At 47.4% G+C, this 26,198-nt stretch overlaps 1 protein-coding gene across 3 annotated transcripts in view; it reads right to left on the bottom strand.

Annotated features, from left to right (window-relative positions):
• Window positions 1-26,198, bottom strand: part of LOC119400059 (kinesin-like protein KIF19) — a 428,957-nt gene that overhangs the window by 6,716 nt on the left and 396,043 nt on the right. For 2 of the 3 annotated variants that reach the window (XM_037666980.2, XM_037666981.2), the window contains exons 9-21: window positions 24,750-24,931; window positions 23,869-24,076; window positions 18,459-18,681; window positions 16,032-16,109; window positions 15,661-15,704; window positions 13,645-13,793; window positions 12,909-12,990; window positions 9,364-9,495; window positions 8,242-8,280; window positions 7,972-8,084; window positions 3,874-3,995; window positions 2,891-3,116; window positions 766-1,013 (exon numbers count right to left, since the gene is read on the bottom strand). In XM_037666980.2, coding sequence (XP_037522908.1) covers window positions 766-1,013; window positions 2,891-3,116; window positions 3,874-3,995; window positions 7,972-8,084; window positions 8,242-8,280; window positions 9,364-9,495; window positions 12,909-12,990; window positions 13,645-13,793; window positions 15,661-15,704; window positions 16,032-16,109; window positions 18,459-18,681; window positions 23,869-24,076; window positions 24,750-24,931 — 1,846 coding nt within the window. Of the gene's footprint in view, window positions 1-765; window positions 1,014-2,890; window positions 3,117-3,873; window positions 3,996-7,971; window positions 8,085-8,241; window positions 8,281-9,363; window positions 9,496-12,908; window positions 12,991-13,644; window positions 13,794-15,660; window positions 15,705-16,031; window positions 16,110-18,458; window positions 18,682-23,868; window positions 24,077-24,749; window positions 24,932-26,198 lie in introns of those variants that run through there. The other variant, XM_049417951.1, reaches the window with a different exon arrangement.

The following is a 26,198-nucleotide window of genomic DNA, read 5'->3' as shown; positions in this document are numbered from 1 at the left end:
TAACTACAGCGACGCAAGGTCACCATATTTACGCCACGCACCCCAGTATATCAACTACTGGCTTTACGATTGAAGCTTTTCCATTAACATCAACCACTACGGTCACATTGGAATCATTTGTAACATTCAAGTTTTTCATATTATCCGCAGGAAGAATAAATGGGCGAGTGAGCCTACTTAACTACAGGCATCCCATTAAGACCAGCAATGCGTCGTTTCCTTTTGTGTTTCTGTATATTCACATGGAGGTTGCGGCATCGAATCCCGGCCGTGGCGTTCGCATTTCGATGAAGGCGAAATGTTAGAGGCCCGTGCACTTAGATTTAGGTACACGTTAAAAAAACCCAGGTGGTCAAAATTTCCACTACGACGTCTTTCATAATCGTATCGTGGATTTGGGACGTAAATCCGAAACAATTATCATTGTTCCTGTATATCCAGCGCAGTTGTGTTTTCATGTTGACCACTGCGTCTTCGCTTTTTATGTTCCTCATCTTCTTTAAAAATTGAGGATATTATTGAGACGCTTAGCTACTTCGGCTTTGCTAGGCAAGGTGGTCTATATTCAGAAGGCGGAATCTAGCAAAAATAGGGGTGGAAGGAGGGCCCGACACAGGCGCCCCTGTGCTGTGTCCTCTCTTGTCCTTTTGTAATTTTTCTGTTAAGTTATTTCCTCACCCTACATTGCTATGTTCAACAGGGTGCTTCGACATTTTGAAAATGACGCTGCCGCATCCAGTGCGAAAAGTTGAAGCAGTGGCTCACCGATAGGCCGGATGCAGAAGCCTCCGATCCAGCGCAGACGACGTGCCGTTGGCCAGGACCGACGACGGCACGGAGCCTGCCTGGGAACCCACGTAACGACGCACCTGCGGTGTTCCCGGTGATGTACTTTCGTTCCACTCGCTACGCGAGTGCTCGGCCGTGCGCAGGAACCTCCTCTGGGCGGCCAGGCTCGATATGCGCCTCGTGCTCTCCTCGATGTCGCTCCGGTGGCTGACGTAGTTTGTCAACTAGCGGCGAGATCGTGGAGAAACAAGCAGATTGGTTGGATGTGGGCATCGGTAGCCAGCGCTATATCAGTAGCCATTGTACAATCAAGTTCTATTGACAACATGCTACTAGATACAATGTTGAAGGCCACCGTGGCAAGAAAGCTGTAATCGTGGAGTGGTTGCTTGCTGGACTAGTTGGTTCATTGCAACTCATGTAACAGCGCGAAAAAGAGGAACGAACGAGGACAGAGAGCGTCACGAACGCTGACTTCCAGCTATATGTTCCGCTGACGATACCATCTATACAACCTGGTATCGTCACATATATGTACGTCCATGCGAAGTGTCAGTACGTGGGGAAAAGAAACAAAGGCAAGAAATAGAAGGTAGAAATTCTACTTTTGCCTTTATTTCCTTTCGTTACCTGATGGCAATTTGTATGTACATATACCTGGTATCGTCAGCGGAATGAATAGCTAGAAGTCAGTGCTCTTGACACTCCGCCTTTGTACTCGTCCTTTCCTCTTTCCCATGCTGTTACATGAGTTGTAATCATACAGCTTGACGAGGCCAGGGGGGCGCCTCCAGGCAGAAAAGCAGTGCACACATCCGCTTCACAAACAATAACCTTTTCGTAATAGTATTTTTCCTTAATACAAAACGTGGTTCCTTCAGCATAAGTGCACCTATAGTACATCTATGTACTTTATTGACGCATTAAGATATGTGTAAATAACATAACCCCCAGAAAAGTACACAGTTACACTATCAACCACCAAAGGTGACCAGTCTGAACAATGGGAAAAGGCCGCAAAAGTAGCCCGAACGAAATGTATGTCCCCAATTCACGGTACCACGTTCTACTGGTGCTGTCGAAAAGGTTGTTGCAGATGCTGTCCCACGGCACTTCGTATCAGGCGCGACATGCTCTTTTTACCTAGAAACTATCGACAATTCATTGATTCATAAACTCTTCTACGTACAGGCGTAGGTCCCTTTTTACCGGCTACTGTGGTGTACGTAGCAACCACACATAATCTCGAACCCAGTTATCAGCTGTCGGCGAGGCCAGTACAAGGACAGAGCGCTCGGTTACGCCACAGGTGATGACGTCACACGGGGGGAAAGCATGCGATAATGATGGGCCCGACGCGATCGAGGTAGACCACTCCTCGTCACCAGCAGTCCGCGGTCAATGATGGCTGCCTCCTACATGTACACATGCACATGGTCGTCCACGTGTAAGGTGAACACCTCATTAGTAAGGAAAACATGCGATAATTAGTAAGGAAATTATGCGATAATGATGGGTGGGACGCGATCAAGGTCGTCCACTCCAGCTGACCAGCAGCCCCCGGCCAATGATGGCTGCCACCTACATGTACACATGTACAGGATCATCCACATGTCAGTTGAAGACCTCATAGTATTGAAGATCTCATGCAAGCTGATGTTTTATACATAATTCGGAAAATTGATGCAGTGTTTATCGACACCATGATTGGGGTGTCCAAAGATTGGGGGGGGGGGGGCGGAGATTCAACACTGCAGTCGAAAAACATTGGGGTAGGTACGCACCAGTGAGGCGAAGGCTGAGGAAAAAGCAAAGCTGGCGGCCTTAACCTCCTCCTTACCCTTCCTTCTCTATCCCACCTCTTGCTATACTATACTATACCAGGCTATGCTATGAGCTCTAGGCTAGGCTTTCCCTCTCTTAACGTGGCGAGGAGGCTGGGCGCGGCTGGGCAAGCCTTTCCGAGAAACGCCTGAAGAACCTCAAGCTTAAAGAGCTGCGCTGTTAGCACCTTCAGCTTGTATGTGCATATGTAAGCGCACTCATACAAGGATACTGATGTACGTACATACATACGGAAAGGACTAGCGAGTCTTCTCACCTCCACGGGAGGCAGTTGTGACAGCAGACGACCTCCGGGTGTGTGCGGCGGCTCCGAGAGGCTGTCGCTGCTGCTGCTGCGGCTCCCGTTGATGCCGTGGTGCTGGCCATGGCGGGTGCTGCGTACCGACCTCGCTCCTGCTCCTTCTCCTTCTCCTCCTCGTCCCCTGGCGTCTCGGTGAGCGCGTACAGCCTCGTGTCTCCTGACCGCCACGTTGTCGCTCTGACTGAAAGAGGGGCCGGCACAGCGGGGACGCCGTCAGCATTGCAACAAACGGACACGGGCCAGGAAGAAGCGAGAGTAATAGAAAAGTCCCCTGTTGTTATCAGTTATCATACGAGTTTGTGGAAAATGCTGCGCGAACAATGAAGTGCATTTCAACTCAGAATTGAAGCACCTGTAGTCGGTTACGACCTAAGAATGAATACAAACTCCGCCCCCATAACTGGGGCGCTCCTGCCATTCATCTATGCATGATAGCCGTGCCAGTTGTTTCTGTTGTAACTGCAAGTACCTTTTCGCTGGTAATGAAAATTTTACGCATAATAATACTTAAAGGTTCGTCGTCCCTACTTAAAATATTTCGTTTCCCGAGAAATGAAGTCGGAATCTTTGCTTAAATTCACACAAAGTTCAAGTTTTAATCCGAAAACGTGGGACAAAAACGTGTGTCTGTGTGAGAAAATCACTTAGCCGAAGTACGCGAAAGACGCTTGACGTCACGGAAATGGGCAAATGCCATTGAATAGGGTACCTCGGCGAATCTCCTCTAGGGGGCACAGCGACGGCTGTGGGTCGAGCTCATATTTATTCTTAGGCGTGAGTTGCTAAACGGGCCCCTCACCAGACGCCACTGCAAACTTTGATTACTCAATACGACGATGATCGTGATCCTTGTCGGCACCCTCTTTGAAAGATTGTACTTCAATCACGAGGAGTCGCTATATCTGGGTTGAGGAAAATAGGTGCCGGCCTTATCTCACCTGGACAAGGGAACGCCTTGTGTGTCGGCCCGATCGTCTTCTTCTCGAAGCGGCTCCATGTGGGTCAGGTCCCACATGCTCTCGCTGGAGCCCAGAGGCCGGAGTCCCAGGACAGAGTTGGGCTGCGGTTTGAAGGAGGTAGAAAAGATAAGTGGGCAGAGCAGATTAAGAAGTTTGCTGTGATAACGTGGCCGCAGCAAGATCATGGACCGGGTTCCATGGAGACATGTGGGAGAGGCCCTTGCCGTACAGTGGGTCAAACTCTCTATGATTATGATGATTATCATGATGATGACGACGGGAAGCGAGGTAGAAGAGTTAATCACAAATCACAAATCAGAACAACTACAGCCCAGAGTTGAGAGTTAACGGGGCTTGTGAGGTTATTCATAGACATGGTCAGTAGAAATCTATAGACCGTTTTCACGGAGAGGAGGAGCGTAGCCTCGAACCGGTGTATTTTCACCGCTTTCTCCCTCTCCACCTCGGCCGACCGCTGCCGCTGGTGTGTGCAGATTCCCGAGTTTTGCACTGCGTGGTGCGTGAGAGGTCAGCGTGTTTCCATTTTTCGACGCGCTCAAACAATTGCGCTGCCGCAAATCGAAATGTCGGACGAGAACAGGTCGACAAGCTACCACTGCGCTGTGTTTGGCTGCGGCAACAGCTACGGAAGCCTGAAAGACAGGCAGCTAAGGCATGCGAAGTGCACTATGTTTTTAAATGAGTTCGCTTCTCCAGGTCGCACGCCTTCTTCACCGACAAATAGTATATTATTATATGGGGTGTCTGCACTTATGGCCATTTCTCCAAGTCACCACACCAGCTTGTGATTGTGCTTGGGTGCTGGTACACTTTATCATCTGCATCAAACAGAACCAATGTCAAGGCTGACGATTAATACACAAAATGTTTGGCCAAGAGTTGTCCTCATGAACCTCTCTGATTTCTATGCTACAGCACATGATTTACAATGGCTGCGGCTAGAAAATGTTCCATGTTAGTGCGTGCAATTTCGAGATTATTGAATGGGCACTTTTCAATCTACATGACAGAAAGGCCTGCATGACATGTGTTCTTTGGCGTAGGTACGCGTTTCTAACGTTTCGTCGAGAGCACGTTCTTTCTCGACTTGTCAATTTTGTGACGATAACTGGGGTAGCGTTATGACAACCGCACTTTTTTTTTTCGCGCGGCAGTCTGGGTGTCGTGTATAATCGGCCCACGTTCGTTAAAGCCAGGCCGTTACCTGGACACGTGCGCTCGTCGTAATGCTTCTGAAATACTCGCCAGAAAACAAATTGACAATAATGTTACCAAAAACGAGCGCCCTTTCGGCGTATCGCTAGTGGCGGCGGCTCACGCCGAAGCGAACTCACGCCATGCCACGCTTCCAGATGTGCAACAGGCTCATTTTTATTTTATCATCGGCGTTGTTTCTACGCCGAACTTTGAGCTCACCCGTCGTACTTCTGTTACTTATCCTGTGCAAGGATCAGAGGCCACAAGCTACGACGGCGACAAGAATAAACACAGGCATCGGTGTTTCTGCTCCTGTCGTTCCGTGAACATTGTATTGCAACGTGCCAAGCGGAACCAAAATGGTCTGTTAGGGATTAGAGTTACGTTGAACTTGAATAATCACGGCACGGAAACCCGGGAGCCATCTTAAACACTAATGCGCGCACCTAGCGCGCAGCCGGACAACCTACGTGTTCGCTCGTCTCCATTTACGTTTCTCCGATTATACTTCGACAGTTGTCCTAAATGTTAACGCTCTTTTATAGTGATTATTCCAAGAACCTCACCCGGCCAGCTATAACAAAACATACAAAGCAATTACCAATTTACACATGCTGCTTATAAGAACTGCATTGGCATTATTCTCATCGTCGGCGCTGCTGCGGGAACGTCTCGTGGGCCGCCGCTGCTTGCTGTTTCAGCCATTTTGAAGCTGCAAGCTTAGCGATTATTTATCAGCGCCTTTACACTCGAAAAGCGTTGCCCTGTTTTGCCCGTGTACCGCGAAGAACAGCAATACCTTGCGAACCGAGCGCATACGCTGCATACACCGCCGCGGAACCCCACACACCGGAAGGGTGGCGAAACGTCGCAGACGATAGACGGCGCTGCGGCGGTGGAGTGCTTTAAAAATGGCAGCCTCCTTGTGAAATTGGTGTATAGACGCCGCGCAAAATAGATACTCGGGATATAGCTAGTTGATGCCGTTTTTTGCTTGGTGCACTAGAACTATCATGCCAAATCAAGTCAAGGCAAGTGTAATAAAAAAGCTCAGTTGAGTTACATATTTAGCATATTTTAGCTGGAGGTCCCAATGTTTCGGAGAAACTGACAGAGGAACCTCCTATGATTACATGAATGGGATAATTAAAATAATACAGCAAAGACATACGGCCATGCGAATAATAATGAGTAAGCTTGATTAACAATAATAAGAAAATCGATACGTAATCACCCTACTCACTATTGAAAAAAAATGACATCAAGATTATGTGACAAGAATGATCATGTAATTTATAAATGTATGTTTGGAAAACGTATGAACTCCAGTCGTTGACGCGGGAGGCAACATGCTTAATGCAGCCTCTGTTTATACTAAGACTGCCCACGTGGCGGAGGAAGTGGCGATCGCTCTGGCTTTTCACAGCGCAAAGGCTCCTGCTGTTGTATTCTCGGACTCGCGCACGGCAGTTAGATCCTTCTCGAGCGCCCTCGTTTCTGAACAGGCGAACAATATTGTGAACAAAGCACTGCAACGAACGCGGGAGAACAGCGAAGGGGGTACCACATCACGTGGTTCCCAGCTCATCTCGATGGCTTAGGTAAACCGCTCGGATGTAATCCTAACGAGCAGGCTCATCGGTTAGCGCGCGATTTCACGTACCGCGCTGCCACGGATAGCCAGGCTCGTAACGAGGTCGACATCCATAAAGATTCACTATGTACTTTTCACGAAATTATTTCCCACTACCGCCCGGCCATGAAAAAATTTCCACTACCCCACCCCAAACTGAACAAGCCTCAGGCTACCACATTCAGACTTCTGCAAACCCGTTCTTATCCCACTCCTCGGTCCCTTAATAGGATATACACCGACCACTTACAGTCGTGCCCCAAATGCGGCTATGACTCATGTTCTTTCGACCACATGCTCTGGCTGTGCCCAACCCTTACTGCCTCTCCACCCTTCACGAAGGATCAATGGGAGGGATCCCTGAAGAGCAGCGATCTCCACACCCAACTCCAGGCCGTCCAGAGGGCCCACGACATCGCGACGGAACTTGGACTTCCAGTCCCATCGTGGGCGGAGCCACCAACTTGATCTGGGGGCCTCCGGATCCCCAGATTCGAGTTCCTCAGGTCTCCAATAAAGTTCTTGTCATGTCATGTTCGAAAAACTGAGCAATGAGCTAAGTTGCGTTGCTACACGAATTACTATTTACTAAGACGGAAGTGAGAATTACGTTGCACAACACTGCGCGGAGATAGGCGACACGAGAGGGAAGGATTAAAAATACACGGATAGTCGTTTGCAATTGTGTTATTGTTTAGTTGCCCCGCTTGTTGCTCGCTGCTGAAACCAATAGATTTCATCACTTTATCATCAAAGTGATCATTGTTTGCTCAAAATCCCGTGTAAAAATGTCAATAAAAGGGTCCAAACGGGGCGCATTTTCAGTAGAAATTTATGCGAAAGCTGTTGCATGTGGGTCAACTACAAAGACTTCTCTATTGAAATGTACGTGGGACGGTCCAGTATGTTCTGATTACAGAAACTCCAAACAAATTTTTATTAACTGCGTTGCTTGATGGACAAAGAGCTGAATATATGATCTTAAGGGTAGTAATAGCTTTATAATGAGGCTCTAATTACATATGTTGACGAAATGGGCGAAATCAAAAACAAGAATCAGTAGAGTCACAAAGTCATCAACTGAGTAACTCTGCCCATGTAACAGGTGGCACACTTCTCCACTCTGCATAATCGCTGAGCTGTCCTTCTTGAGTGAAATTGCAACGTTGTTCAAGCTCAGACAACAACCATACTGATTGGTCCTGGATATCGAAGGCAATGCTCACCCTATAAGGGTTAACGTTGAGATGTTTCATGACGGAGTCCCGACCCGTGCTCAGGTCTTGGATTTCTTGCTGGTAGATGCGATACAGTTCATTCAATTCCCTGGTGGCTTGGGCTGTTAACAAAGATGACAAACGAGGCAATGAAGACAACGTCAGTTGTTTAGAGAATACCAGAGAGGGAGGAGTGTACAATGACAAGTGTAATTGTCTTTATTGTCAAGAGAAAGCGAAATTCGATTTTAGTTACAACTTTCAAGGCATAAAACTCACCATTTCTAGCTTTTCGCCGCCGCATGCCGGAAGACAGTTCTGAGGGATAGAAAGAAGAAAACAATAAACATATAGGCGAACCAAAGCCAGAAGCGAGAGACGCGTTGTGCATAACTTGACTGAACTATTACATGTATGCAAAGCACTGTTCCCCGTATAAGCTTTTCTGTATCAACAAGAGTTCTCAAGTTAATAACTATGTTAACTGACGAGTTGGTAATTAATCATTTCAATGTAACTTTAGGCACGGAAAAGTATTCGCGTCTGAATGTAGATTTCATGTACGAGGACGGCGGGTGCCTGACTGTCATAGCATTTGTATTTAAAAATCTGTAATTTTTAAAAACGAACACCCTGTATATTGAAATGCCGTCCAGCCTGTCTGAAGTACCTATTTCCTGCTTATAAAATGTTTACTGGTCTTTTTTTATCTCTTGGCCACTATATTTTGCGCGAGAAATGCGAAACATCCATCTCAAACATTATTTCGGAATCTGAAGTACCTTCTCTCGATCCTCTTTTTTGTTTTTGCTTGAGAAATAAAAAAAAATTTTGGAGGCGACCTTAATCATTCGCTTAGGTGTCTCGTAGTGGCACTCGCACGTCGGTTTTCGTGTGTTCTGGTGTATTCCTCGGGTAAACTTTGTATTTCGCGCGCTGCCGAAGCCGATCTCAGAGGCCACGTACAAAGAAGCACGTGGTTGAGATCTGCTCCGCCAGATGCCGCCACGATCCCAGCAGCTCACGCTCTTTCAATGAACTCAATAAATTTATTATGAATTATCCTGGCAGTTAACTGTCCCTTATCTTAAATAATGTCATGCTGCGATATCATGTGTTTCCAATATATCTACTAACTTTAGTCAGAAACATCGATTTCTATTATTCTAGAAGATCTTTTATGAATATTCGGAAAACCGGAAGTAAGCACTCGAAAGGAAGTGCTTGTAAGAGAAACAAGAGTGCCACTCGGTGCACAACTAAGAGTGCCACTAAAATAGGGAATCTCAGCGCTGTTCACCTCAATCTTATACACGTGGGAATGCAATAGCTGCATGGCGAAACCTTGAGATAGACAGCTCTCAAGCCCTCTCTAAAGAAGAAAAAGAGGAAAATACGTACCGTCAATGAGCACTTTCTGCTTGCCAATGATCTCGTCGCATAGCAACCGCTGGCGATCGTACCGCACGATCATCAGGTCTCGCTGCCTCAGCTCGTGCTCCCTAATCAACTGGTCAGTTTGCATCTCGATCTCTGGTGGACAGCTCTCGGTCAAGGAAAACATGGTATTCTAAGCTGCTATTCACAATTAAGCTATCTTACATACCAGAGAACGTGAACATCACGTTCTGTTAAATGAAAATTTGATTGTATCGAAGTACTGGGAGTAAGTACGAGAGTGTTTCGTCCATGTGCCTATTCGTATAGTTTTGAATTAAAGAAGAGAAATCTTTGCGAGGGGCTCATTTCTTTGTAAGGCACAAACAAATGAATTCTACAGACCTTTAGGTCAACGAAAGCAGAGGGCACATCAATCGCTACACAATCGTCAACGAAAGCATAGGGCCATCAATCGTTGCCTTTAACAGTAGTGTATTAATTACGACGTAAATTGAAATGAAGTAAAGTGGACGAAAAAAACACCCTTTGCTTTGGTGGGCTCCGAACTCACAACCTTCGAATTACTCGTCCGATTCTCTCTTATGACTGCATACTTCATGTACTCTACGACGACAATCGCTATGCAAGAAAACAGGCGTAGCCGGCGCCACAGATAGACACCAAGTTCAACTTAAGTAAACTTATTCACGTACAGCGAAAACAAAAGAAACAGACGGGAAACTCAAACGAGGCATAAGTAAAGGGGAAATGGAAGTTTGAAGTGCTGAGAAACCAACTGTACAATCTACCTTCTTTACGCTGCCACAGTGCATGCACCCTTCCCCTAGCGGGAATGTCGCGAAACGCTGTGGTATGGTCTGCGTACGCGTTTCGATCTCGGAGGCTTTTTCTTCTGGCGATCCCGGTTGTCTCTGATCACCCGGTAAAGCACCACCTACCTAACTTAACGGCAGAGGGCAGCACAGGAAAGCGAAAAAGGCGGATTGGGAGCATCGCTCGAGTCAACGTTAACATCCGCCATCGGACACGCCCACTTTTCCATCTCCGGTATGTAGACCCTTTCCTGTTCTTGTCCTTTTGTTCCTTCAAGTACAGGTTTCCCCTTCTCCTCCGCCAGCATTGAGGTAAGAGAGTGGGGGGGGGGGGAAGAGCAGTGACCAAAGCGTAAATAAACACGTTGCTAAGGAAGGCAAGTCCTCTTGTCTTCGTCAAGGCGGCGACCACCTCTTGACTCTTGACGAAGACAAGCACTCCAGCGAAATTCCCGGTTTAACCGTTTCTCATCAGACGGGAAATGCGTGGTTTGTAAACACGAATTGATATGTAAAGAATGACATGAATCATGATTAAACGTTACGTTTCTTCTTGTTACTTAAGGGGCATTCACACGGGAAAGAAATCCTCGCAGGAGCAGCGGGGATTGTGGATCATGTGAAAACAACGTCAGGGATTAGCGAGTGGGCCGCGCCCACTCGCTAATCCGTGGCGTCGTTTGGTGGCGCAGTGTGGCCTTGTACTCTGCCTGGGATGTCGGAAGCTTGTGGCCAGCCTCGGAAGCCCATTGCGTGGGAGCTCGGTTATTGATCAAATCTCGCATGAGGGGATGCCGGACTAAAACCGAGTGCAACCGGCGAGCATCCTGCGAAGACTTTCATCATTGCTCACCGGTGGGGCACACGTGTTGAATAGGAACCATGCTGAATTGGCCGGGTGATTTGGCAAGCACCTGTAACTCGACTTCTCGAAGGCTTCAGAATGGAACTGCTTTCCTTGTGATAGAGTCAGTTTTGTATCGCTATGGCCGAGGAAACTTGCCAGCCCCGGTAATACAGCTTATAGGAGGCCGCTGTATGGGAGTGGATCTCGCTGCTGGTTTCGTGAAGAGTCCAGCTGCATTCATGGCTCAAAGGCGCCGGGACGGTGTGGGCGATTGCGTGCCCACGTAATCCAGCTAGGGTGGGGCCTCGGCCTTTGAACCATAGAGCTCCCTTCCACCTCCACGTGGTGTGTCACGGACCACGTGTGGGTGGAATCGGTGCCCACAGGACTAAGAACACGGCTCGTGCTGCGGGTCCGGAGTCAGAGGTTTGTTCTCATGGGTGCTCTGGAATGTTCTCATGGGCGCCCAGCCAACTGAGCGTGGATGTAGACCCCCATCCTACATGGCCCGTGCGGGGGAATGGGCCCTGATGGTCGAGTTGGACTATGGTCGGTCATGTGAGTGGTGATGAGAGCTCTTGGGTGGCTCTCGAGCTGTGAGTGGCGACGCTTTTCTGTCCTTGTTCAACCAGAATTAGTCTTGCGGCGCTGCTCTGCAGAGCAGGTTTATTGGAATTGTGTGCCTGCAGGCTGCATTGTACTTTGGCTGAGACCGAACAATAGGGTCAGTTTCACCCATGGGGTTAGAATAGAAAATAAAGCGAGTTGGTGTTGATTCATACTTAGGACTGTGCAGCGCTAACAAAAAGGGGACAAGGGACAGAAGAAGGGCACACGACAAGCGCTGAATCTCAACTGAATTTGATGATTTCTTCTTGTTTACTTTTTTGTGTTTTTCGGAATAAAAATTCAGTTGAGAGTCAGCGCTTGTCGAGTGCACTTCTGTTCCTTGTCCCCTTTTTGTAGGCGCTGCATAGTCCTAAGTATCACCCATGGGGTGCTTGCGACCAGTGTCTGATCCGGGGGCCTTCCGTGAGGTTTATGCGCCCCGGCACACAATCCCTCTCGATACATGCACACTAAAATGGGCGAACCCTGCGCGGGTGATGACGTTGGCTGCCTGGAGAAGGGCTGCTAAATGTTCCTCGCCATATGACTGCTCAAATGGTATTTCCTGTTGTGGCTCGGAAAACTTTCCCGGCCCAACTATTTAGGCGTAAACCTGAGGCGAAATACCACCAGAAAGCCAGGCGAACCCCCCGCCCATCTGGGGGGGACAAATATGTAATTAACCAAGCACTACGCACAGACGCTTAACCAGCAATGCTGAAACGTGCGGCACCCATGTTTATCACTGGGTCAATCCCGACAGCTCATTAGAGTCTTTTTTGCAATTATCTCTTATGTCTGTCGAGAAATCTTGATCGGTGCATGCCGCCAGTGCGTTCCCTTCTTCATTTTTAGTGGACCGTGTAGTGAGCGGTGGGTCTTGCCCCATTTATGTGCCATACGCGCTTGGCGTTTGTGCTTGCATCGCACGGACGAATTTCGGCTACGTCTATAGCCATATGCAGCTTTGCTGTAAAAAATAGCAGATCTTTTTTAACAGCAATTCTTTCTCCTAACCAAGGTATAGGTGGGAGCGGACTGATGGAAACACAATGTGCGGATAGACTTATTGAACAGGAACAGGTGACTCAGCATGTCCTAGGCCCTTATTACTATTATTTAAACCTACCAGCACATTGCGCTAACCGAGACATTTGACTGTGACCTGGAAAATATCATCAGTTACAAACCCGTTCACAAACGACCCCCATTTTATATAGATTTCACTAAGCACGCAACAATAACCATACGGCGATTTGGTTGAACCCAAAGGATACTTTCGACTTCGAGCTTGTGGACTTGAGTGAGTAGCCTGAGGAGTTCACGCTGCTCCTCTGAGCTGGCGACATTGGGCAAGTTCTGAAAATAAAGAAATGCAAAAAAAAACAATGTGTCCATGCGGAAGCGAGGAAGACGGTTTGCCGTGTAGTTTTCAATCAGTAATTCAAACAATCACTTGAAATTATTTCTTAAGTGATATGAATAATGTTACAAACAATCAATCAATGGATACTAACTATTTAAAGAAAGCATGTAGCAAAGAACATTATTCACTCATGAAGTGGGATAATTTAAACTGCATTAAAATGTTACGACAAAAATAGCAAGCTATATAAGTCCTGCTTGTAACCGAAGGAAGGAATTGTTCGAGGTGCTCAATGGAGCCATCAGAAAAGCCAAAGAAAACATAGGGGACATTATTTGCTGCTTTTAACTGTAGTGTAATGATTATGACCTAAACTGAAAGGAATTAATGTGAACGAACAAGCACCCTTTCCGCCTGTGGTATCCGAACCCACAACAATCGAATTACGCGCTCTTGAGATTCTTGAGAAATGATAAGAAGGCAAAAGAAAAATTAAGGCAGAAGCTTGTCACCGATAGCTGTTTCAGCTTGCACTGTAGGACGAGGACTTAGACTAGCTGGTTCAATTACTCCGAACGATAGGTAAGTGACATAGGCAAAGGCGAACGCCAATTTAGCCCAGCTAATATGAAGTCAAGTCAGTTAACCTCTGTGAGCCTATAAGTGTGTTCCCTGGCCTCTTCGAACTCCTTTTCGACGTCCTCGCGCATGGCAAGGAATTTCTGCTGCTCTCCCTGGATGTACTCGATGTCCTCCCAGGCTTGCCGGATGTAGCCGGGCTCCTCTTCTGGCGAACCTGTGTAAGAACCGAAAGTACGTCGCTGAGACACGATATAACAACACAGGGTTCTTCGACCAGACACTGAGGCTACCCGTACAGTTCGCGCGCCATGTTTCCGACACAGGCCTGCTTTTATTGGCCGGGAACCTTGTTAGGAGCAAGCTGCTCTATAATCCGCGGGAGGTTAAAACAAAGTATGATCAGTAATAGGATCTTGATTTACTTGGACTTGAACTTCGAGCCTTATTTCGCATCCACACAAGGCTACAAGGCTACAGATAGAAGGGACAATGATGAAAACTAAGTGTACCTGGGCGAAGCCTGTGTCCACTAACGATTTATTGGCAACATGCACAATAACATCTCTAAATTCTTACATACGAATACACAACTACGCACAATATAAAACAAGATACATATCATAGCTGGTCGAGGTAAACCTTTTTTACTTGCCTTGTGATAGCATGCGCAAAAATATGTATATGTTTGGTGTTTTTTCACTAAATTGTCAGTTGAAAGTCAGCGCTCGTGTTGTGTCCCTGCTTTACTCTGTCTTCGTCTTTTGCGCTGTTTACCCCGACCAGCTATGAGTCGTTACCAACTTGCCCAGTTTTCAATTCTACTTAGTGAGATACATATCAAAAGGATGCGCAATGCGAAATTTCAAGTATGGTATATTTGAATTGAAGCTGGCGTAGTACGAGTCAAATGTGCGCAGTCAAGAATACTTTGCCAGTATAAAGATTAACAAACATTTTTATTGTTCCGATGATTGGCGTAATTGACGTCGGGAAGAAATAATTTTGTGCCTAACTGTGTGGCTGAGGCCTACAGAAAAATTTGACGCATCGAGATCCCACTTGAAAGTCAACATGGGTCCAAACGCGCGCGCACAACATCGCCTTGAGCGGCGCGTTCACTAAAACCGAACCTGCGACCAAAACTAAGATACCATATCCCTAGTAGCACGCAATGTTGCCACAACGTTGAAGCAATTTTCTCGATGTGGCGGCAACGTTGTGTCAACATTTGGTGCTACTAGGGATAGTTACTAACATAATGCAGACGATGTAGAAGCAAGCCTACGTAACGATTCCAGACACTTGCTACTTACACTTTGCACAGCAAGGTTCTTAGATGCGTCTCATGCTTTCACTGCCATGTAGCTGGGCAGTGCAACAAAGTACACAATATCGCAATGCTATGAGTGCACTGCGTTGAGACATATTTTGGAACACGTGTAACACCCTTGTCTAAAGCACAGCTTCCTCGTTAAGCATAAAGCCTGGTGCGTAGAAGGGCACGCCCGGTTCCTGCTGTCCCATCATGAATCCAAGTCCCATGAGTGGAAGTGGAAGTATACACAAACTGAATAGTTACAACGTGCGTCATGTGGCAAGACGGGAACAAACAACGCTGGACACGGCTGAATGTGGCAAGGGTTTCGCGTTTGCAAGGCTGAATGTGGCTTAATGTGCAAGGCTGAATGTGGCAAGGTTTTCGCATTGGCACAGATTTTGATTACGCATGAAATTGCCGGGTTCCTTTTCATTTCCTTTTTCAGGAAGATGGCCCTGTATGTGGGGAAGTTCTTTCTGCCCACGACGTCATCATATCGGCTGCAGTGAAGGTATCTAGTACTAAAGAGATGCGTACTGTTTGTTAAGGATATCTTGCCAATATATGCCGACTACTGAACTACATTGTGCGCCTTTGATTTGGCGTCTTGCCTAGTTAATTCCCCACCCCAGCCTTTTAACCTAACATAGCGGCACAGTATCTTCTTGATGTCTCAACGATTCTGATGCAGCAAGGGCCGTCAATATGAATACAGAGGAACGTTTATACGCGACGTTAATCGCTTCTTAATGTATATACATACCTTCGCCTTCTGTTGCTTCGTACTTGGCCTTCTGCGTCTCCCATCTAAGAACAAAGAAAGAAAAGGGAAAAAAGTTGTCAGCCCGTCACAATGAACGTTGCCGCTGAAAGCCAGTTTGCATAGGTCTATCGAACACGCGAACAACAACACAGCGGTGGCTTTTATGTACTCGCGTGGTGATATTGTCTTCTGGGCATGCCGCTTCGAGTCACGCCATCGATCGATATTGCGCCATTACATTAGTGCTCGGGGCTGCTTTTATGCCCAGCCGCCAGCACGTCGTGTGGCTGGGACAAAGAGGTACCCTTTCTGGACGAAAAGGTCACTTTTTGCACGCGGCCCAGAAACTAGAAAAAGACGTGAATGCTTACTGGTTGATGACGATGCTGAGCTTTTCAAGGTCGGTGCTGAGCGCGAGAAGGAAGTTGTCGATCTCCATCATCTTGCGTCTGTTTGTTTGGAAACAGAAGAAGGAGAGAGAGTCGTGTTGCAATTAAAGCTAAACAATAAAGAAGAAGAGCAAGGTAAAGGCATCGGGCTGTTTGGTTTATCACTACTGCGTTAAAGTCGCAGGGTACACATAGTAAGAGAGGTTAGAAGAACAGAGAGCTGAGCTAGTTGGTAAGTACTCGTGTTTAAGAGACGGGCGTTTCTGGTGTCTTGACTTCTCTCTTGTGTCCGTGTTTGCACGCCCTGTCTCCTAAGCATGAATAGTTAGGGAGGACGCACGATACGAAGAAGACTTTTGCAAGGACACGTTGTCGGGATAGTTGATTGGCATTCATTGCACGGAGCAATTTAACGCGACAGGGACCGAGAGAGATGACACAAACACAGCGCTGACTTTCAAACTAAAAAGCTTTATTTTGCGATCACGCATGCTATTTATACAAAGACAGCGGACCGATAACCACGCCAAGTAAACAGCGAACGAAGATAGCGCGCAGAACTCACACCTGCCATCACTGCAATCAGAACGTTCGCAATGACATGTGCGAGTTCTGTACACTATCTCCGCTTGTTCTTTACTTGGCTTTGTTATCGGTCCACTGCATTCGTATAAATAACACGCGTGATCGCAAAATAAAGCTTTTAGTTGAAAGTTAGCGCTGTGTTTGTGGCCTCTCTCTCGGTCCCTGTCGTGTTACGCTGATCCGTGTAGTGTAGCTTACATGGTGTCATTGGTAAATCACGTACAGTTGCGATTAAGTATAGCTCGACACATTCGGTTGAACGTAGGTTGTGAAAGTATGTCGGAAAGCATGACGCGACACAGCTGGCCTGTTCGAACGTTAATGGACCGCTAGCTATGTAGTTGTGCAAGCGCGTCTAGACCACCGGGGGTAATGGTTCGTCGCACGGCGCTGCAGAAAGCTCTGAATGCCATGGTATATTTCAGGGTAGTTGCGTTAGCATAAATTACAGAACAGGGCTCAGACGTCAGTGTGTGTCTGGAGAGTCTGAATTAGGTCAATGTGCCACAATGCAGTTGTTTTCCTATGATAAAGTTAGCAAGTATTACTATACACGCGTCAAACATGACATATATTACGATACATTTTACAATAATGTACGTCGTGGAGCCTGTTATCAAAACACGGTCATTATTACATAATACGAAAAAAAATTATTTGTTCAGCTATAACTGCACTGTGGTGCATGTTAAATTAAACTGTAATATAATCAGTAAAGTTGCAACAAGAATGCCTTTTTAGCCTTATTGAACAACGAATATTAATATAATACCGCTGGGGTTTTACGTCTTAAAACCATGATATGATTATGAAGGTCGCCGAGTGGAGGGCTCCGGAAATTTTGACCACGTGGTGTTCTTTAACGTGCACCTAAATCTAGCTACGCGGGTTTCTATAGAATTTTGCCTCCACCGAAATGCGGCCTCTGCGGCTGGGATTCGATCTAGCGAACTTTGGGTCAGCAGTCGAGCACCATAACTACTAGACCACCGCGGCGGGTAATCAAACATTACAGTGGAGAATATGCGGCCACAGGCAGACATCCACGCACCAAATATTAATCAACAGGCATTTTAATTTCAAGTCATAGAGACAGTTGTGCGACAGTTGTATACTTCCGTGTCGTAATACAAGTTGCATAAAAAACTGCAAACGCGGTTACACGTCGCGCTGCATTTCACGCATGTAGAATAAAAAGCACCAGATGTCCGCGCAATATTATTTTTCCTCGAAGATGATGTCATCAAAAGACATTATCCGGTGGTGCTTCGGAGACAGCACGCAGAAATGAAAGAAATGACGCAGCTATTAAGGCAAAGGCCTTAGATGCCTCATCAAACGCGAAAATTGATCTTTGGTGGCTTCAACACGAGTGATGCAAGAAACATCATTACGTGATGACGTCACCATATGACGGCACCATGACGCCACAGAGTGCCGACATTTGTGACGTCACATGATGACGTCATCACATGACATCGTTGCTTGGTCAAAGGTGGGCCGATCACGGAGGCAGTACAAAGCCAGGTAAAGCCGAACTGCGCGCTTGTTCGGCGCAGTTCGGCCACCTACGAATAAGTTTGCAATGCCTCCGATCCTAGAGGCAGTGCCAAACCACGTTAGATGCAGGAAGCTTTCGGAGGGCGGCGGGGGCTGATCAATACATCGACTGAAAAGGAAAATAAGATGGCTGTCGCCTTCAAGTATTCTTATGCGAATGCATAAGGAACCCTGTGAGTTTTCTTTTTGTTTCAGTCACTCTGAAATTCAACGTGCAACTGCTACTGCGAATCGGCCCCTATGAAGCAATGACCCGTAGCGCACCTGACTTCCATCTGCCGGTTGAAAGCCTCCATGAGCTCCGCGCGTAGTTCGCGGATCTCCCGGTCGGCGTCGGCCTTGTCGTTGTGCAGGTGGCGCTCCCTGGCGGCAGAGTCGGCCCTCCTCTGTTCTTCCCTGTGTTGGTGGTGGTGGTTATGGCGGCCGTCATTATTCTCGTCGCTAGCCCCGTTGTGACGCAACGCCTCTTCTTCGTCTTCCGTCGATCCTGCGAGGATAATGGAGTGCATCGGTGTAACGCAATAACTGCAATAAAAATAAATCGTATATATATATGTATATATAATGAAAAAGGGAACTGTGGGGAAGTTGTCCTGGCCAAACATGGAGGAAGAAAGACTTAGCAGGGAGCATTACGTCAAGCAGCCAGCCTTGACAAGCCAAAGCTCCGTGAAGCCAGCAGTGTGAACCCAACAGGTGACTTCTTGCGTCAGAATCACGTGAGAAATTAGATTTGCCGGCACTTTGTGGTTAGGGGCGCGGTAGTTTTTAATGAAAGCGAGCTTGTTCGGCGCAGTTCGGCCTCCTTACGAAGGGAGTTCAAAACCAGAACTCAACCAGGAGTAATAAAACCTACCGCGCGTTATGACGCTTTTATCACGTGTTGGGCCGACACATTAGGCTTCAGTCGCACTGCGCAATGCCTAACTTTTTCCTTCCTCCATGTGCACAAATATTCGGCGTCCCACCTCAAACTGTGCTAGGGGGAAGCTGGTAGAAACGAAGGAGGGAAAGAGAGCAAGACGAGCAGAGCTCATGTACCATCATCTCTGTTCACTGCATAGGACAAAAGTCGGCCAGTGCTGGAATCGTTCTTAAAGGACCTCTGACAGCAAAATTTTTGTTGGTGACTTTTTTACTGTAATTTGTAGCTTTGGGTCTGGTAATCCCTAAGTTAAATCGTAAATGCTCTAGCGTATCGTATAACTAATTCTAGCGTAGTTAATTGTGACCATTTTGGCGTCACTTCAAAACGCCCGCCTAAAAACCACAAGAAACTAGCGACCCATGCGGGGAGCGTCAAAGACCACGTGCACTCAAGCTGTGGTGACGTAGAAAGCGCGGTTTTCAAATCGGGGCCCCGCGCGCGGTAGAGATTGAAAGTATGTGGGTGCCTCGGTATGGGTTAAACCTGTTAAGCGCGTGACCCCTCACGAAAACTACCTCGAGAGCAGCCCGACAACAAAGCGAGAGGGGTGCGGAACAATAGGCCTCGCCGGATGCCAGTCGTCGTATTGTGCATGTGCGCCCCGCAAACGCACGCCGCACGCTTCGACACAGCAAAGAGAGTGAAAGCATGGCTGGCAGTCGGCTCCAAACACACTCAGAGATCGTCGACGTCATTGTTACTAGCGTATCGTCACTCAGGGTGATTTTTGTGCAATAGGTCCATTCGTTTCACCTGCACTTCGTGAACCGGTTCACGGTGGTGCTGCACTCCGGCATTCGTTTCACGAGTTCAACATGGCGGCGTCGGCACCGCGGTATTCGTTTCAAAAAAGTGCAGCCGTCGTGCAAGACCAGTTCACGAATTCCCTGCACTTACTCGTGAGGTAGTGCCGAGTCCGTGCAGCACAAGATGGCTGTAACCGCAGCAGACGACGCAGCCGACTGCATTCGTGGCTATTTTAACGGCGCCCAAGGAATACTTCAGTGAATGTTTTCCGGTAGTTTGAAATGCCAGGCAGCGTAAGCGGCGGCCACTTTTACGAATCACAACCTGCACAATTCGCGAGACAGCCGACCGTAGCAGAGGGCTTGCACGACATCTGCACTCTCGTATTCGTTTCGGCATCTCGTTGCTGCTGCACTTTCTGAAACGTTCCCTGCACGACGACGGCACTCTGACGTCACCACCATGAACCAGTTCAGATAGTGCAGGGTGAATCGAATGGACCTAATGTATCACACCGAACACGTAGCACTAGTGTCGATGTTGCAGGGCAGCCGATTTTTTGTTTTTTCTCCTACGCTGTTTGACATCGAATTAAAATAACTTCCACGCGACGGATGCCGTTCAAATTTGGCCAAGAAGACCTATGCATACCAAGCGATCGAATGATGGGCACATCTCCATCTTGAAATTTGATGTAAGTGCTCCTTTAAGCTTTACGCGATAGCTGCTAGGGAACACGGGACACTCTGTGTGCTTTTACTTGTTTAGTCATGGCGGAAATTTTAATTACCGCTCGAGTAAATTTTTTTTCCCGATTCGACCACGCTAGGCTCAGGAATACGTTTTTCCTTCTTGACATTGTTTCCTTTACTTAAGCTCCGTCGCGTACAGCCCTGGGAAAGCTAAAATGTCTTCAATATCTTGCTTTTTAGACTGTATTGGATGAATTTCGAAAGCATAATTTAAATATTCACAATTCCTCACACCATAAGTGTCACTAAGTTTAGACGATGTTTCGTAAGAGTGATGTCACTAAATTTTATTGTCATAGCATTACATGCAAACTACAGGTGCATTTTTGCCGTCACCGCAGCCGTCATGTTCAGTATTAAGCAGACATCGATAACACCGCCCCGCGCATCGTATGTTCTATGCGCGAGTGAAAGCGCGCGAGCGCAGCCGACGAATGCGGCTCAAGCTGTGCTGGAAAGAGCCGGCCGTATCCGTCGCCCGAAAGGCGCATGGAGGGGTGCCGGAAGCGGAGTTCGTCGCTCTGGCAGTAAAGGCTATTTTGACCAGCAGGGCGTGGTCTAGCGCGGTCGCGAGCGCGGTGTCTTTACAAGGAATCAGCCGACGGTTCATACCTTTGTACGCGTTGTGTTCTCATAGCAAAGTTTGCGTTGAAGTGACAGACAGCACGAAGGTGCCTTCGCTCGCTGCAGCAGCCGCGTTTCCTTATGCCAGTTACTCGTTTGAGTTAGGCTAGGTCTCGTGCTAAAGGAGCTGCTAGCCTTACTCTGCCTAACCTTCCAATTTGTTGCTATCGCATTTAATCCTTCACCCTTGCGGCTAATCTGTGACTTGAACTGGTATAGCGCATTACGGGGAAGAAGAAACGGCCGAGCAGACCAGAGGACAGAGCGCTACCTTGTATCGGTCTGCTCGGCCGTTTCTTCTTCCCCGTAATGCGCTATACCAGTTCAAGTACGACGAACCAACTCGCCCAATCTTCAACACTTGTAATCTGTGACATTTTTTTTGCCACGCTTTCATCTTATTTTTCACAACTTCAGGTGTAAAGTATGACCAGACCGCAAGGACATTACTTTGTTTTGCGCACGAGGCAAATGCCTGCAAGTTTAACATCACTCATTGTCGATCCAGTGTTTTTTTACTTGCATTTTCGGAACAGGACACTTATGTATCTATACGAGAATGCAGAAGATTGCTTCTCTGCATGGACAGGGGGCACCGTTTAAAAATTGAGGAAACATTTCGCAGGTGCTCCTTGTATAACATCAATGCATTCGAAGTGACTACAAAAGAAACGTCGCCTTAGTGTATTACAGCGAGAACGCCCTTGTACCAGTTTTTCGCCGTTTCTGTGACAACCGGTCACTCGCAACATTTCGTTGCACAACCTGTCGCGCATAAATACGTGACATCGCATTAGTCGTCGCCGCCGCCTGCGAACGCTTATTCCACCGAAAAATATTGCAAGACAATCGATGACAAACACCGAGAGACAACAACGAGAGAGCTTCGAAGCTCCCCGCCCTTGCTTTCAGTATCAGGCGTATACAATCAATCGCATTAATTCTTCACGGAGTCGCGCGCGATCTCTTTCTCGCTCAGAATAGCACCGATTTACGCGACACGCTACACGAAATATGCCCAGGCGCCTTTTACTCATGACGGATGATTGTTTTTCACGGTAAAGCCCATCAGGACAGTCTCTGGGCTCCATCGGCGTTTGTCCTTTAGGAAGGCCCACTCCCAGAAAGCCAGTCACGCGGTGTTTACGCCGCCGGCATGCTATTTAGGTAATGTACATTGGGAGATGTACACAGATGGAACGTATATGTACCTTTGGTGATGTACCCTTGATTGCACCCTTGATTGTCCCTTATGTACCCTTGTATGTACCCTTGACTGTCTGTTGGTTCTCATTGAGTATATGTACCCTTGATTGTCTGTTGGTTCTCGTTAAGTATATGTACCCTTGTCATTTTATAGCAACCACGAGTCCTCCTTACTAAAGTCGTGTTCACACCTGCGGCTAGTACCGGTGCCGTGACCATTTTCTGCTGGCGATTAAGAAAACGACTCTATATACGCGACTGATGTTCACTCTTGCGTGCGACTTATACCCGTCGCCGCAGAGAATTCACGTCTGCTCGTATCGCTATTGCCCCTCAAGGTAAGCTGACGTCCGATTCCTTCGCATATGATTCGTTTAGTTGTTTGAAACTGCAGTCGTGCAAGTCGCGACTGAAAAATCGAGCAGCGAACGACTGAGCCAAATCAGTCGCTTTGCGACCAACGCGAACATTTGCAACCGTTTGCGACAAACTTGGTCGCGCGACCGGTGCTATAGTCGCAGGTGTGAACGAGCCTTAACTGCACACAGCTGGAGGCAGTATAACGCACCTGTTTGGAATGGTCGCGCTATGAAAATGAAATGGCTCGTTGGTTCACCACAAATGAGTCCATTTTGCGTGAGATTCAGATAATGCTTTACTCGTGAGAAACAATCGTCGAGCTTTAGATACTCTGTTCTATGTAGTTATACCAAGAAATTGCCGTAATCAAGAATTTATCCATCCATCCGTCTGAAGGAGCGACCGACAATCTGTCCATCAATTTAACGGTCCGTACATACATACATACATACATACATACATACATACATACATACATACATACATACATACATACATACATACATACATACATACATACATACATACATACATACATACATACATACATACATACATACATACATACATACATACATACATACATACGTTCTATCGCAGAAGTAAAGCGGAGAGACAGCAAGAACGAAAAGGAAACGGCAGGACAGACGCTTAACTTACCACTGCTCTTATTGAAGATCGTTCACGAGGGCATGGAACCGCGCATGCGCAGCCATACTTATCACAAGCCTACACGCTAAGGTGACAAGGTATATTCTTGAGATATTGGAACAAGCTGCATCAACTGATCCAGCTGACCACCACCATGAACTATCAATTCACCAGCTGAGCCTATTGTGCGAAAATAAGATTTCTTTATAATTCTGGAAATGCGGATGATATATGGTTTGTGTCCCAAGGTACAGTTGTGGCCAAAGTGGGCCAACATTGTTGAAATACAGGGCGAGCTTCTAATTCCGTAGCACCTATTGCTGGCCTACAGTCGCCACGCACTGAACACTTTCAGTGTGGACAGCCGTTTCAGTTCCCGTTGCGAAAGTTTGAGACATCACTCAACTGTTGTCGTTGTGTCCGTTGGCGGCCATCTTATTGTCAGCCGACGCGTCGTCCGGGGAGGTTGCCGAAGGAGACGGAGGCTCCCTGGACGCCGCGGAGTCGTTCATCTCTATCCTATCCTGTAGCTTCTGAATCTCCTGTCGCAGTTCAGTGATAATGCTCTGGTACTGCTTCACGTGGTGGGACACGTCCACCAGGTTGCAGCGGACCTGCACGTGAGAACACGGTGATAGAGAGAAGCATTCTTTAATTAGATGCTGCAACTATTGTATTCGAAACCATATCTTAATGTACAGCCCCTGCTCCAGAAACCCGCACTTTGTGAACTAACGGAGAATGATAACTGGTATGCGAGTAACCCCTACCGTGTTACTCGCATACTACCCACTGACACAAGTGTGTAGGGGCATTCCGACATTGCCCTGTACCAAATGCACGGCTTTAGCCGGCTGTTCTTTTCAGTGAAGTTTCCTTAGACTTAACGTCTGATATACATACGACGTGGCTCTCCTGAACGCATTCCCGCCGACATTCTTACTATTTACTTACTTACTAAGACTCAGGCTCCCGCGTCAGAATGAGTGTGAGTCAGCGTGACTGATGGGGGAGTTTACAGCCCTATGAACACATGGGCCATTCGTATTTGAATATGTACTGCTATTACTATGATGTCATGCTCTGAAGTGAATTTGGTGACCTTTCATCACTACTACTACTACTACTGCCACAAAAACTACTGCTACTACTAATACTAAACCATAGAAACTACCACCACTCACACTGCCAAGCTATTATTACTACGACTACTATTACTACTACTAATACGACTACTATCGTTTCTGCTAATACTACTACCAGTGCTGCCATTACTTCAAACCTCACCTTGTTGGTGATGTTGCGCGCCCTCTCGGCGTAGACGAGCGTATTGCGGGACTCGTCGTAGTGAGCCGAGGCGGGCGATATGTGGGCCACCATGACAGTGCGGCAGTTGCCGGACAGCGCCTCCTTGAGCAGCCTGGTCAGCTTGCTGTCACGGAAGTTGACGTACTTGGGATTCCGTGTAGCTGCGACAGAATGCGAGGCACCGCATCAACGAACGGAACAGACAAAAGCCATACGGCGAAGTATGACACCCTACTTTTGGCAAGACTGTGTTCAGGAAGTGGGTTCTCGGTATGGAAGAAGGAAAGAGTAAGAGGGAGCATCGTTTGATAATCTTGAAGCGCAGTCCTAAGAGAATTCAAGGGGGAAACAGGCCCTGGTCACGTGATAGGTAAGCGCTACTATTGGTCGGCTCGCTTTCGTCGCGTCTGCTACGACGGCCTAATCCTACCCAGGAGGCACCCTGCACTGGCCAAGAGGGGCGGCCTCAGAGGAGGTTGACTCGCTGAGGCTAGCGGAATGACGTGTCGCTCTCTCCTAGTTTTTTCCTTCCTTCGTGGTTCTAGGACTCGAGGAGAGTGGCGATACTATCTGACAGATTACCGCTTGACAGATTACTTACCCTCCGTACTCTGACATGAGGTTGCCCGCTGAACTTTAGCAGCACTCTCATTCTAGACCCACAGAAATAAGGAGTAGATTCCCCCGCATAATCATGGAGGTTGAGGAAATCGACGCACTCGGATGTTCGTGAGCGACAGAAAGTTCTAGTTATAGCTGGTAAGCATACATCACAAAGAATGTGGCCGTGCAAGCACGGACACAAGACGAGAGGCAACGAGACACTTGTGCTGTCTCCTTTCCCTTTTCCTCTGTCCGTGTTTGCACGCCGACCATCTTTTGTGACTATGGTTTGCACAAGCAACCGCCGATGGCATTCTCGCCTGGAAAGCTGGATTTTCTGCGTAAGCGGCGATATTTGCAGGTGCCAATATGACTAGAAATAGGCTCTTCTAGCTTTCTCCTAGCACGTCTATGCGGATGCCTTCGAGTGGTCTGTATTGCTATGGGGCATGTCTTATGTAGACCAGACTATGATCTCAGCTATCTGACCACAGCCATCAAAGCTGGCCACAAGCAACAAAACGATGTAGTTGTAAACAATGCTTAGAGGTTCTCCGTACAATATCCAGGGGTCAACCTACTATTATGTAAAGTAAAGCCCAAAAGACGGGACAAACAAAAAGCTAGACAGATGGGAAAAAGGCTAAAGGACAAGCGCTAGGCGGGGCAAGAGTTTTTGTTCCGTCACTTGCGCTTAGCTGTACCAAATATCCATCACGATCTGGCCCAAAATTCTGCTCTTTTAAAAGACCACGTTCTACACTGCGACAACCACTGAAGTTGCCAGAACAGAATGGGGGACAGAAATTCAGCAAGAGGAGAAGG

This window comes from Rhipicephalus sanguineus, chromosome 7 (assembly GCF_013339695.2).
Source record: "Rhipicephalus sanguineus isolate Rsan-2018 chromosome 7, BIME_Rsan_1.4, whole genome shotgun sequence".
NCBI classification, from domain to species: Eukaryota; Metazoa; Arthropoda; class Arachnida; order Ixodida; family Ixodidae; genus Rhipicephalus; species Rhipicephalus sanguineus.
This window is presented reverse-complemented; position numbering and strand designations above follow the sequence as displayed.